General features: G+C 34.1%; 1 protein-coding gene across 1 annotated transcript in view; it reads right to left on the bottom strand.

Moving 5' to 3' along the window:
* Positions 1–10818, bottom strand: part of smc1al (structural maintenance of chromosomes 1A, like) — a 57478-nt gene extending 46660 nt beyond the window's left edge. The window contains 1 exon segment of the mRNA NM_212810.2: positions 10420–10818. Within this exon segment, the coding sequence (NP_997975.2) occupies positions 10420–10528 (109 nt within the window). The 5' untranslated portion in view covers positions 10529–10818.
* Between the last annotated feature and the right edge of the window lie 2996 nt (positions 10819–13814).

Here is a 13814-nt window from a genome sequence, read left to right as displayed (position 1 = left end):
CATGTTTAGGTACCCTTTGCAAAGGGTGTGCAAAAAGTGGTACAGTACGGTTTGTTTTAAGGTACCCTTTGACAGTGGACAAGGCCATGAAAGCGTACCAAACCGTGCCGTATGGTACCACTTGGTGGAAACGGGCCACTAACGTCCAAAAACCAGGATTGAAGCTTATTCTTTCATAATTATACTGATATGGGGCTGTGGCGATGAATTGCATAGTAATTTTACTGACTTTATTACAAACATGTACTGTTTTAAAAAATTTTTAACTTGTAAAACTTATTCTTGAGGTGCAGCTGATCATATGGCCCATTTCCACTGAGTGGTATGGTTCGATACAGTTCGGTACGCTTTTATGAATGTTTCTACTGTCAAAGGGTACCTAAAAGCGAACTGTACTATACCACATTTTAGTTACCATTTGCAAAAGCACATAAAAAGGGTACCAAAAGGTGGAGCAAGTCACGCAGCTAAATGCTATTGGTTTACAGGTATACGTCCCTCGCAGAAGCAGGAAAATGAAAACAAAAGAACCACCATTTTTAAAAACACAGCCTAGACATTACACCGTAATAACATGTAATAACAAGCCATGGTCGACATGAGCTCAAACAAACCTGCTGTGTTCTGTTGTTGTTTTACGATGTGTAGGTCTACACGCCTGTAGGACTTTAAATGGTGGACTTGAACAGACTTTAAATTTGTCCTGGTTGTTAATTTACAGTAAAGTGTTAGCATCACAGTACAACTATGAAGTTGAATTGTTTGAATGAGACATTTGTCATTATCAGATTACGGCTTGCGTTATATTCAAAAGCATGGTGGGGCGCCACACCAAAGTTCATCCCGCCATTCCTACATTACAGCTTCTCATTCAAAACATTCAGTCGTTTTTTTTTTTTTTTTAAATAGTGGGTTATAAATCGAACCAAAACGTATTAAAAGGTAAGTGAATTATAACAGCGCAAACTTTTCTGTAACCGTAGTAGGGCTGTGCGCTATTTGTTTAACCCTTTAAGGTGACATGCTGACTGATTGGTGCGTGATGCGTGCACTAGCAAACATGACGTAGCTTTCAGTTAAGATGAACACCGTTTCCATAATTATACTTTATAGATAAGGGTCTTGGGTCTATGGCTCTGCATTTAATGACTTTATCTTGCGTGCTTGACTTTTTGCTTGCTTTCACTTTATTTCAGGACGTATTAATACAACTCTTTAGGTCTATTGGAGACATTCATTAATATTCCTAGCAAATCTAATAAATGTTGGAGACACTCGATACATAAACTCACTAAATCGCACTTCAGCATTTATTTTAGAGCACACAAGAAAATCTACACTTGAGCAGCATAGTTTTGAGGGCGTGCAAGAAGTTTTGTGCACGAACGGAGGAAATCGCTACTCGAGCATAGAGATTCACATGCTCGTACTACATAAATGCGATCTCAACTTAATACTGCGCTCACATTTGTCATTGAAATACAGCCATAGATAGTTGGTAGATCTGTGTAAAAGGGCTAACATTTATTAGATTTGCTAGAAATATTTATAAATGTCTCCAATAGACCTACAAAGCGGTATTAAACCATCCTGAAGTAAAGTGACATGGCTATAAACTTCAGCAAGATAAAGTCGTAATATGCAGAGTCCTAGACCTTTATCTTTAAAGTATAATTATGGAAACTGTGAAACTTAACTGAAAAAACTTTAACTGAAACTTAACTGAAAGCAACGTCGTGTTTGCTGGCCTCACGCATCACGCACCTGTCATTCAGTCAGTCAGTTGGCACGTAACCTTAAAGGGTTAAACAAATAGCGCACAGCCCTACTACGGTTACAGAAAAGTTTCTGCTGTTATATTTCACCTACCTTTTAATACATTTTGATGTGATCATAACCCGTTATTTAAAAAAAACACGACTGAATGTTTTGAATGAGAAGCTGTAATGTAGCTAGCTGTGGCAAGATGAATTTTTAGTGTGGCGCCCTGCCACGGAAGAATGAATGTAGCGGAAAACATGTGACGGTATAAGATATATCCAGTATTTTCCCATAAATGGTTTTATTGAAACATTATTGGTTTTATTGAAACTTTATTAAACATTTTTTGAGCAAATTAGAATTCAAACAGGATTTCCCTCCCTGTTTACTAATAAACAGCAGCAAAAAAATCAGTGATAGATAAAATACAGCACAGGTTTTTCTCCTGCTTAAAACTGTTGCCCAAAATTTCAAATTATAGAAAAAAATATTTGATAACTAAAAACAGTACTGTTTTTTTTTCCCCTGCTTAACGCTATACTAGGGTTGTAACAATATACCGGTATGACGGTTTACCACGATTTGAACGTGCACGATTATCATACCATGAACAATTGCATATCAACGGTTTTAACCCTTAAAGACCGAGACAGCCGCCCGCGGCTGAAAATAAGTATTGCTCTTAAATGTTTAATAACTTTTGATCCGCTGATCCGATTCATACAATTCAAAGATTGGCATAAAGAGGAGAATCTCAGCTTTCCAGTGCTGTATCACATATCATTTGCGGACTTTCAGAGGCTCCGGAATCAGTGCGGTTACGTCATCAAAATTTGACAACGCTGATTTGACAAAGAAACGCTCGTCACTGTGTCTCTGGACAAACCAGACATGATACATTGATGCATTGTCCCTCCTCCATGCCCAGATTGGTTCAAACTCGCTATATCACAACCAATAAGCATAGGTTTCGCTTTTGTTTTTGGACCAACAACGAGCTTTTTGAACAACACAGAATGAGAGATGAAATAATTCTCATACTAAGTACTTTTGCATGCACAGCAGCACAGAAACATGACAAAACAGTGACACAGCAAAGACGAACTGCTGCTCTTGCTGTTTTCAACATATCCAATAGACAACCATATCCAAATCCATATCCACAGACAACCATATCCATGCTGGCACATAAAACCTAAGGATGTTCCATATTGAATCTAGTTTCGTTATGTAACTATTTAGAGTATAGTAAATATTTATATCTATTTTTTACTGAGGATTTGCACCATGTTTATTTGGACTTTATTTGGACTTTGACACATTATTTATTATTTTCTTATTTTTTTATTTGTTCATTGTAAGTGGTGTTGTTTATAGTAACTAAAAATATATTATTTGGAAAAAGTCAAATTTGCTTCACTGTTCTATTATTTTGTAACATTTGTAACATACCGTATACCGCGAAACCGTCAAACCGTGGTATTGTTTTAGACGATTATCATACCGTAAAAAATTCATACCGTTACAACCCTACGCTATACACAGCACAACTGCAAATAACAAAGTAAACAGAACCATAGAAAACATAGCTACATTGTCAGAGCAAAAAAGGAACACTTAAATAGTATCACAACAAAAGGTATTGCATGATAGAAAAGAACCACATTGAGTGCAAATATGAAACGCGCAGTATTTTATGTCACAAATACAATGTTGTTATAGGTGATCCTGTACACCAGAGTTGTGTGATTTATAAATAACAATTAAATCAGCTGTATATTTTTTAGTTACACATATATTGTGCCTAATTATTTAACACTGGACATTTTGAATATATCTATAGATAAGTCTTTCACATCATGTAAAAAATCCTACACTTTTTCTTTTGTTTTGACTACACTTATTTTACTAAATATTAAATAAGATGAAAATTAGTAGACTATAGATATGAAATTAGTAACAAAACTGTTTTAAAGTACTGTTATTAAATGCTGGTTAAGCATTTAAATGTAAACAATAGGGCTGTAACGATACACGATATAAAATCGAAATCGCGACACTCAGATCTACGATCCTGTGTCGCGGTGTAATAAGGAAGAATCGCGACACACCCACCCCGTGATACCTTTCCAATAACGTCACGCGTGCCTGCAAAAGTTGAGCTAATTAACACTTTTTTTCGTTCGACATTACAAGCACTGCTCCGTTTAAGCCCTCGCAATATTTAGCCGGGAGAGCTCGCACGGAGCTCTTAGTAAGGGACCGTCTGAATGTGTCAGGAATATCAAAAACAAAACCAACTTAACCCCGCTTGACAACCGACAACGCCAGAAACATTGCCAATGCTGTCAAAGCGGCCGGATTTTCAGCGCATATACGTTGATTTGCTCACACTGTTAATGTGGCTGCGCAGAGAGGGATGGGCGTTCACCAGATGTCAGGTAACAGCCAAACTTTTCTGTAACCGTGCAGTGCGCTTTCTGTTTGAACCTTTGGGAGTGCTGACTGACAGGTGCGTGAGGTCAGAAAACACGACGAAGCTTTCAGTTAAAATAAACACAGTTTCTATAGTTATACTTTATTTAGAGATAAAGATATATGGCTCTGCATATAATCAGTCTATCTTGCTGGAGTTTATAGCCGTTTCGCTTTACTTCAGGACGCATTAACACCGCTCTGAAGGTCTAATCATTGTTTTAAGTTATCCAGAGCTGTATGAATATACAAATCTTGAATATCACAATAGTATTAAATATTACAATTGTAACAACACAGACAGCAACACTTTTGCACAATCGATACCCAGCTGATTCAGTCGTTTATAAGAGGACCGAGCCTCTTCTTTTTTCCTTGTCAACATAAAGGCGCCTTGTTTTCGGCCACTTGTTTAACTGCAAGGCATACTTAATTTGCGGGATGATAACGTATAACCCGTGCCTACAGACACATTTGCTAAAGAAGCAAAATGGAAGAAGAATATTGCTGTTTGATACAGACCTGTTGATACTAAACCAGCGCTTATGTTGACCTGGATCTGCGTAATAAACGCAACAAATAGGCTTTACTTTTTATTTTACAGCTTAAAACATGTACGCAGATTAATGCAATATCATATTTAAACAAACTGTTTACAAAAAGTCTACATATGCGCGCGTGTTGTTGTCTTTTCATCAGGCAGCGCGCGCACTTGAACCGCGAGGGAGAGAGAGGAAAGCAAAGGCTACATCAGGACATAATCTTTAAAATAAGGATTTCTATTAAAATGTAAAAGGTTTTGTGATTATAATAATAACAGCGGGGCATTAAATAAATGCATATTTTCCGTGGAGCAAGCAATTTGAGGAAGTCTGCGATTTTTATTTGACGGAAGAAATAAACATATGATTGGAAAAAAAGCCTATGCCGGTTATTAAAAAGAATCAGTCAGTATTTTCGTTTTGTAAAATAAATTAATTATTTAAGTGAAAATAATTTAGGGCATTCCTATTTATTTTATTCATTTTATTTAGATTATTCTGCTCTTCTGTGCTAAAAACTGCAGGTGCATGAAGATGTTGTTCTGTTCCGCTATTAATATATAAAAAAAAAATCAGTATTTTAAAATGCAATATTTAATGTGTCATACACAAAATAGACACGTCAATTTGTTTAATATAAAATTAATAGTAATCTGACCAGTTAACCGTTAATAACCGATTAATGAGCGGCGGTTGTCGGTTAGCAAAATTAACGAAATGAGCATCCCTATTTAATTTACTTTTTCTATGCAAGAGAACTTGATTGAAAAATAATTTTCAACATGCTTGAACCATCTAAACAATGGAGTTTAGTTTGGTTTTTCAACAGTATTTTGTTACAAAGAAAACAGAAGTGATATAGCTTTGGCTATTTATTTATTTTATATATGGCTATTTATATTGTTAATAATTTGCATAGTTAATATTGTTCTTTTATGTTTAGTTTATAAAGTTTTTCAAATGTTATTTAATTAAAAATAGTTTTAAAAATCTTTTTTTTTTCCCACCCCACACGAAAAAAATAAAATAAAAAATCGTGATACGAATCGAATCGTGGGTCAAAAATCGTGATACGAACCGAATCGTGGGTTTGGTGTATCGTTACAGCCCTAGTAAACAATCATAACACTAGAATGCAGAGCTAAATGTGTTAGAATGTAAATGTAAAGAGGCCGTCGTGTAATGAATACTGAACTTATAATCAGTGAATATGAGGTGGTTTCACTTTCGAAATGCGGTATAAATTCCTTCCATTTTGGCATTTTAAAGTCTTTTGAACACTTTCAGGTACTGCTTGTCAATTTGACAAGGCTTCTACATTCGTTTTTGTTCTCAATTGCGGAAGAAATTATCAGTAAAAGATTTCTGATAAACCGTTGTGACAGCTGCAGGCGCTGATGGCCGTGCGTGTAAGCGAGGGGGAATCAGATTTGTCCGGGGAGTCAAATTTCGATATAGGGCTGGACAATAATTCAATATCAATATATATCGTGGTGAATTTTTATTTTAATAACGGTGATATAAGTTTTAAACCCATTTCCAGTATTTCAATAAAAATATGCATCCGAAATTTAATCTATGCAATCTCATAATATATTTGGGAGCATTTGTGCGACTACATATAATGGGTAAAACATATGCTGGATAAGTTGGTGGTTCATTCCACTGTCACAACCCCTGATTAATAAAGGGACTAAGCTGAAAAGTAAATGAATGAATGAAATTTATATTAGTCCTTTTATCTGTTATACTTTTTTTAAATCAGTGAATATTAATTATTTCATTTTCTATGCATGTTGATTTTCTCTTCATCAGTGATGGAGTGACTGATATTCATGTAATTATTGTTTTGTCATTTACAGAGATCCATCTTTACTACCTCCAACAGTTCAAGTACAGGAGGACACCACCGACTGGACAACTGTGTTAGCAAGACGAGTCATGGAAGTGTTCAGAATTGATGGGATTGCGATTGGCTTAGCTAATGGTGTGGACGAATATACATTTTTGACATATCCATCTCATTTGATGCACACCTTAATGTTTTTGCAGTGGAATGTTTTGAATGAACTATGGATGGTGACAAACCTTGACGTACTCCAGTTACCAGAGTGATCAACCTTGTTTTTTGTTTTTGCTGTATGCTCTTGGATAATAATCACAATCATCAAGTTAATTTAGCACACTGCTGTCATTCATACATGAAGCAATTTTTTTAATTACTTGGGGTCCTAATTACTATCAAAGAACATATTCCAGTTATGAGTGCCTTACATGTCATGTTTACCAAAAGCATAAACATATTGTGTTACAACAAATTACAACTCCACTTGAGGAAGCAGAGGAAGAATCTACTGATGTTGAGTAAGAGGCTACTGATGTTTTCGGTTTTCTGCACTATTGAAGCAATTTATAGAGAAACTCTACCTTCCTTTTAAAATACAGAAAAAATGTTGATGAAATGATTTATTATGACTGAGTATTCTGGCTAAAGACAAATATGTTGGACTTTATAAAGTGCAGTACTTGATGTAGCCTGTGTAATGTGTTTTTAAATCTTAAACATTATTATTGTGGTCTTTGTATTAGTAGTGTAGATGATTTACTGTAAAGCAAGTGAAATATTTTTTATTTGTTATCTAAATTGTTCTTTTTACTGTTTTACATTCCTGCTTTTTACTTGCTGTGTAAAATTATTTCTTAACACTTTCAGTTAAGAAATAAACAGTTCACATTTCTAAATAAAAATGGACATCTGTGAACCAAAATATTTTATTTATTTATTTGTGCATGCAGTCACCAAAAAGATCAAAATGCCTGGTTCAGTTCCCTGAAAATGCTATATAATTTAATAAGGTACGTTTTTGTACCTTCAGTGTCTACAATTTTGTTCCTTCGTGGTACAAAATTGTCCCTAAAATGGTACAAATGTAGAAGGTACAATTTTGTACCTCTAAATAGAGGTACAAAATAGTAACCTTTAGGGTACCAGCCAAGTGATGGAGCAATTTTACCCTGGTGATGGTACAATTTTGTACCTTTTTTTCTGAGAGTGTAAAACGAATGTGAAAATGACAGGCAGTTGCGTCTCTGCTAAAATGTATTTAACGACAAATTTCTTTTGCGTTTTTTTTTTTTTTACCTTTAGAGATTAAGAGAGTTGCATTTAAAGAATTAGTTACCCAAAATATGAATGTCTAGTTCTTTCTTGTGTCAGTTTAGTTCATCTCAGCGTGCACGTTTTAAAGGCTACTGGCACACCCTGACCTGATGCGGGGACCAGATCTCTGCACTATTGCTTTAATTTCACAATTTCAATAATTTCATTGCATTTTTATTTTGTAAAATATCTAAATTTATGTTCTGAAAGTAGTAGGAATGACGGGAGTGCTAGTAATTAAAGACAAAAAAAAACTTTCCCTTTTAAGTAAACTTCTGTCACAAATTATTTTAGTATGATTGACAAACATTAAAAATTTATTAAAAACCTCCAAAACATATTAATCCCTCAGGCTAAGATGTGTTGCCTCTCTATGGACCATGATAACAGTGCAGGGGCTATAGTTTTACAGGCAATAAAAACATATCCAGCCTGTGATAAAGTAATCAGGGTATCTTCCGTCCAATCCATATCCTTTTTCAAACAAAAAAAGGAAAATGAAGAAAACGTCCGTTTTTCCATTTTCCAAGAAACGAAAAAACAAGATTTTGGCTACATTTTCATTTTTTTAATTTAGGGTAGGAAAATGGATAAACAACTTCAAAATTCATTATACGCATGTAGGCGGTGCTGAAACGCCAACTTTCCTTTTATTGGTCAACCAAATCTGAGCTTGTGACGTAGCCCTTAAAATAAGAGCCCTCTGTGGACCAGCACCCAGGCTTTTAATTATTATTATTATTATTATTTAATTATAAATAAACTAAGTTTAGATATTCTGTCATTTGATCAGTTAGCAGGCTTACATCAATGACTAAATCTTTGACGCAAGCACTGTTAAGCTGTAAAGTATAAAAATATTATAGTTATTGCACATTTGTCTTATTCTTCAGTAGATATGTAAATGATGTATTTTATAAACTGACCATTAATAAGGACTAAGCTATAAATAACTGTAATTCTCCAGATGAAAAGGGCTTGGTTAAAGTCGTAATTTTTAAGATTTTCTACAATTTAAACAGAATTAGGTTAAAGAGAACTTAATTCAGAATTAGTAAATGCATAAAATAAAATGCAAACAGTTGGCAGCACCGAATAGCCTGTATGCAATATTTATATGTGCAATATGGAACTGGACCCGCTGTATAACATTATTTTGTCAAAAAGAGCAAATGTCAAGTTCACTATTAGCGCAACGCACAGACAGCAAGCTTATCTGTTAGTGTGAACTACAACACATTATTAATTATGAATTATAAGTATGTGTTTAATTAGTTCCTTTGAAAATGTGTTTATTAATCCAGTGTTTTAGAAAGTCTCGAAAGTCTTGTTGTGTGAGAAAACGCATGTGAAATAGGCATTGCGGCTGACCGTATTGTATTGCCCTTAAACTTAAGTTTAGTTCAGCTCTTAAATGAGTAGGCTACCTGAGATGTTGCTCGTGCACAGCCAACAGGAGGAAAAAAATAGTACCCTTTGTTGTAGCAACTGAGCACAATGTGTTTTTATACTGGTCCTGCTAAAACTATTAAAAAAACTAAACTATAAAAAAAACAGTAAGTGAACAATATTAATTTTTATTATTATTATTATCATTTAGGTCTACAGTAGCAAGGAAACAATCATGCAAACCCGATGCTGCTTGCAAATGGCTATATTTGCTCAGCATCAGGTGCACAACAGCAAGATGTTTGGTAGCTCTAGGCATTTATTATTATTATTATTATTATTATTAACATCATTATTAATACATAGGCCTTGCTCAGAAATAATCATGCAAACTAGGTGCTGCTCGGAAATGGCTATCATTTCTCAGCATCAGGTGCACAGCAGCAGGACGTTTGGCAGCGAACTGACCTTATTTTATTGACAAATGTCTAGAAATACTGCAAATTTACATTTTTATTGAATTCATGCATACGCAATGAATGTAAGCCTGCTAACTGATCAAATGACAGAATATTTAAACTTAGTTTTTATATATATATATATATATATATATATATATATATATATATATATATATATATATATATATATATATAATTAAATAATAGTTAAAAGCCTGGGTGCTGGTCCACAGAGGGCTCTTATTTTGAGGGCTACGTCATGAGCTCAGATTTGGTTAACCAATCAAAGAAAAGTTGGCGTTTCAGCACCGCCTACATGTGTATAATGAATTTTGAAGTTGTTTATCCATTTCCTTATGCTAAATTAAAAAAATTAATTGATTGGTGGATCATATTATCTGACACTTAAACACGCGGGCGGGCGCGCGCACACACACACATACACATCCACTTCAAGCACCAATGCAAATAAAGCCCAAAGTATTCACTCAACTGACCTTTATTTTAAAGTTTTATAGTGAGCATTACTGAATGCGCAGGTACTTTTAAAAATGTTTTAGAGCGTACTTATACTTAAACTTCGGTGTTTATTTAAAGGTGTGAGGTTAAAATTATATGAAAGGACACTTACCCGATCCGTTCGGCCCAATAATGGCAGTAAACTTGTGGAAAGGCCCGATTATCTGTCTACCTTTGTAAGACTTAAAGTTTTCGATTTCTATCAACTTTAAGTAGCCCATGCTGAACCACTTACTTCAAGGACTTTGATTATACAAATAATAAAACGTGAACTGTCTGAATACGGCCTGAGTGTCTATTGCTAGCACGAACAATGAGAACAAAGTAATAACTCAGACACGTCAAATTTAGACAAACACTAACAAATATTTCACTAAAATAACCGGGCTCCACAGCAGAACAAAATTTAAACTAAACCATTATAATACACTCAAGTTATCAGTCGTAGCAAAACCAAAAATAAGCGGACGCAGAATCCTGCAGCGCGGGCTAACTGTTCCATAAACACAACACTCATCGCGAGATTTCAATTCAAATCGTTAAACCAACTATCTCGCGAGAACTCCTACGTGTGGACACTGTCTTCCTCTTCTTAGTTTTTTGGCGACTTGTATTCTTTGTACATATCGCCACCTACTGTGCCAGTTGTGCAACCAGATTCTGTTATTGCTCTGCCCCAATCCCACAGACCTCAGAATCCAGGTACCGGTTGACGCTACTTTTGGAAGGGTACTTTCTATCCAAGACTAAAAAGGGCATGTGCACTGCACAGGTTGAGCCCTATGTGTGCACGTGCCTGCCCAGAATTGTACCATATCACCAATTTTATTTACTTACATGAGTTATATTTTAGTTATATTGTTATTAGTTACATTACTGTTGGTTATATTTGACTATATCCTTTTATCCAATCCTGTATTATATAAAAAAAAATTATTAGAATCCTATATCCTATATGGTCATAATTAAACTCATACCCCAGTAGGTATCCTATATCTTTAGCTTCCTTTTCTTTCTCCTTAAGATATTCAATGAGTTCCTTTCTTTCTTCTCTGTATTTTAAACATTCATATATTACATGCTGGATTGTTTCTTTGACATCACAAGATTCACACATCCATTCTCATGTACACCAATTAAAAACAGTGAATCATTTAGTCTGGTATGCCCCAGTCTCAGTCTGGTAATAATCCCCTCTTCCTTCCTATTTTTCCATGAATAACCATTTTAGTGAGATTTCAGACACTCTGATTCCATTCTGGAAAACAAAGATTTGATCTGTTACAGTTATTTTGCGTATTTTGTACAGAAATGAGCTGCTAATTATAGAACAGATTTTCACTGTGGACTGTACAGACTTGTACTGTTAAAATCACCCATATTTTTTTCAGTGCATTGAACATAGTGCACAGCATTTTTCTAAATTTTTACTGTAATCTTCCTGTTTTGATTCCCATAAAATGAGAATGATTGTTGTGGTTTGAATCTTCCTTTCTTTGTTGTTTTAAAACAACAACTAACCTATTGACCAAAATGCGGTACTGCAAAAGCAACACAACTCCCTTTTATTCATCTTAATTAAGTGAAGTGTTTAAATTCAATAGTATGAAGCTGCAGGCCCGTAGACCCAACTGCACGCTCAGACCTGCTCGCTCAGACAGCTAGACCTGCACTTCCAGACCTTCACAGTGCCACCTGCTGTTTAAAAGATCGACTAACCTGATTTCAGCTGCTTCTAAATTGTAATTGAAACTATTTTTCTACTATAAAATATTAGGCTATGATTGAATAGATTATTATATGAAATATTAAACATACTAGATTTTTGATTCAAATGCATTAATTCTGTTGTATTTTTATTAATTGTATTTGTAAATAGATATTGTTCTGTTACTTCAATATTTTCAGACATTTGTTGTTGTTTTTCATTATTGAGGATTTATCACTGTTTCATATTGAGTTGAGTTAATGAATATTATCTTCATATACAATAAATTTCTTCACATACAATTATAGTACTCTAAGTAATTGTCTCACAACAAACTTTATTTTTGTGTATTTTTTCATGAGGTCCTACAAGTCAAGTTGTAAACAATGCATAGAAAAATTGTGAAAAATAATAATTGGAGTAAAAATTATTTTTTACGCAAATAACATAAATGCTTTACATTCCTATTGGGGAGATTTTTAAAAACTGGAAATATCTGCAGTCTTTGGCACATTGTATTAGTGTTGGCAGAGACCCACTTTTTAAATGTAATATAAATTTGGGAAAAAATACACACCACAATCAAATTATTTTTGATTTCACCTAAGAGAGCTCATATTGTAAATTCTATGCAGATTAACTGATATTTTGATTTCCAAAAAACGTGTTTGTAATCATTACAGAACTTATAAATAATTGATAAACTGTTATTGTGTTACTGTTATTGTCTTTCATAGCACTTTCAGATAGATAATACAGTAATATGAACAGTAGACCTATACAGCACTTAAATACGTTACAATTAATAATTGTGCTATAGCCTACATTTTATTTTAACATTTTTACTTTAAAGTTTTTTTTTATTTTGCCAGAAAACATTGTTAGAAAATTGTCCCAATAATACATAAAATAAGTCCAAGCTGTAAATATTATAAAATAATGCTCTTTTGACACTAATTTTGATCAAATCAAACACTGAAATAATTGTTTGTTAGTGTAATAAAATGCTTTACATTCCTATTGGGGAGATTTTTAAAAACTGGAAATATCTGCAGTCTTTGGCACATTGTATTAGTGTTGGCAGAGACCCACTTTTTAAATGTAATATAAATTTGGGAAAAAATACACACCACAATCAAATTATTTTTGATTTCACCTAAGAGAGCTCATATTGTAAATTCTATGCAGATTAACTGATATTTTGATTTCCAAAAAACGTGTTTGTAATCATTACAGAACTTATAAATAATTGATAAACTGTTATTGTGTTACTGTTATTGTCTTTCGTAGCACTTTCAGATAGATAATACAGTAATATGAACAGTAGACCTATACAGCACTTAAAAACGTTACAATTAATAATTGTGCTATAGCCTACATTTTATTTTAACATTTTTACTTTAAAGTTTTTTTTTTATTTTGCCAGAAAACATTGTTAGAAAATTGTCCCAATAATACATAAAATAAGTCCAAGCTGTAAATATTATAAAATAATGCTCTTTTGACACTAATTTTGATCAAATCAAACACTGAAATAATTGTTTGTTAGTGTAATATTTTACACCACATTAATTTATGCCATAAAACTTGGTAATTTTCAGGAATCGCTTTAATAATCAATAACCTTACTGGCGTTTCTGATGTTGCTACTTGCTAGAAAGTGCTGGTCTGAGTGTGCAGTTGGGTCTCCGTACCTGCTGCTTCACCCAACCCAACAGCAGAGGGCACTGTCTGGTCTGGAAGTGCAAGTCTGTGCGCGCAGGTCTGAGCGTGCAGTTGGGTCTCCGGGCCTGCAGCTT

This window comes from Danio rerio, chromosome 23, assembly GCF_049306965.1.
Source record: "Danio rerio strain Tuebingen ecotype United States chromosome 23, GRCz12tu, whole genome shotgun sequence".
NCBI lineage: Eukaryota > Metazoa > Chordata > Actinopteri > Cypriniformes > Danionidae > Danio > Danio rerio.
The sequence above is the reverse complement of the archived record's forward strand: the minus strand, read 5'-3'. Positions and strand labels throughout refer to the sequence as shown.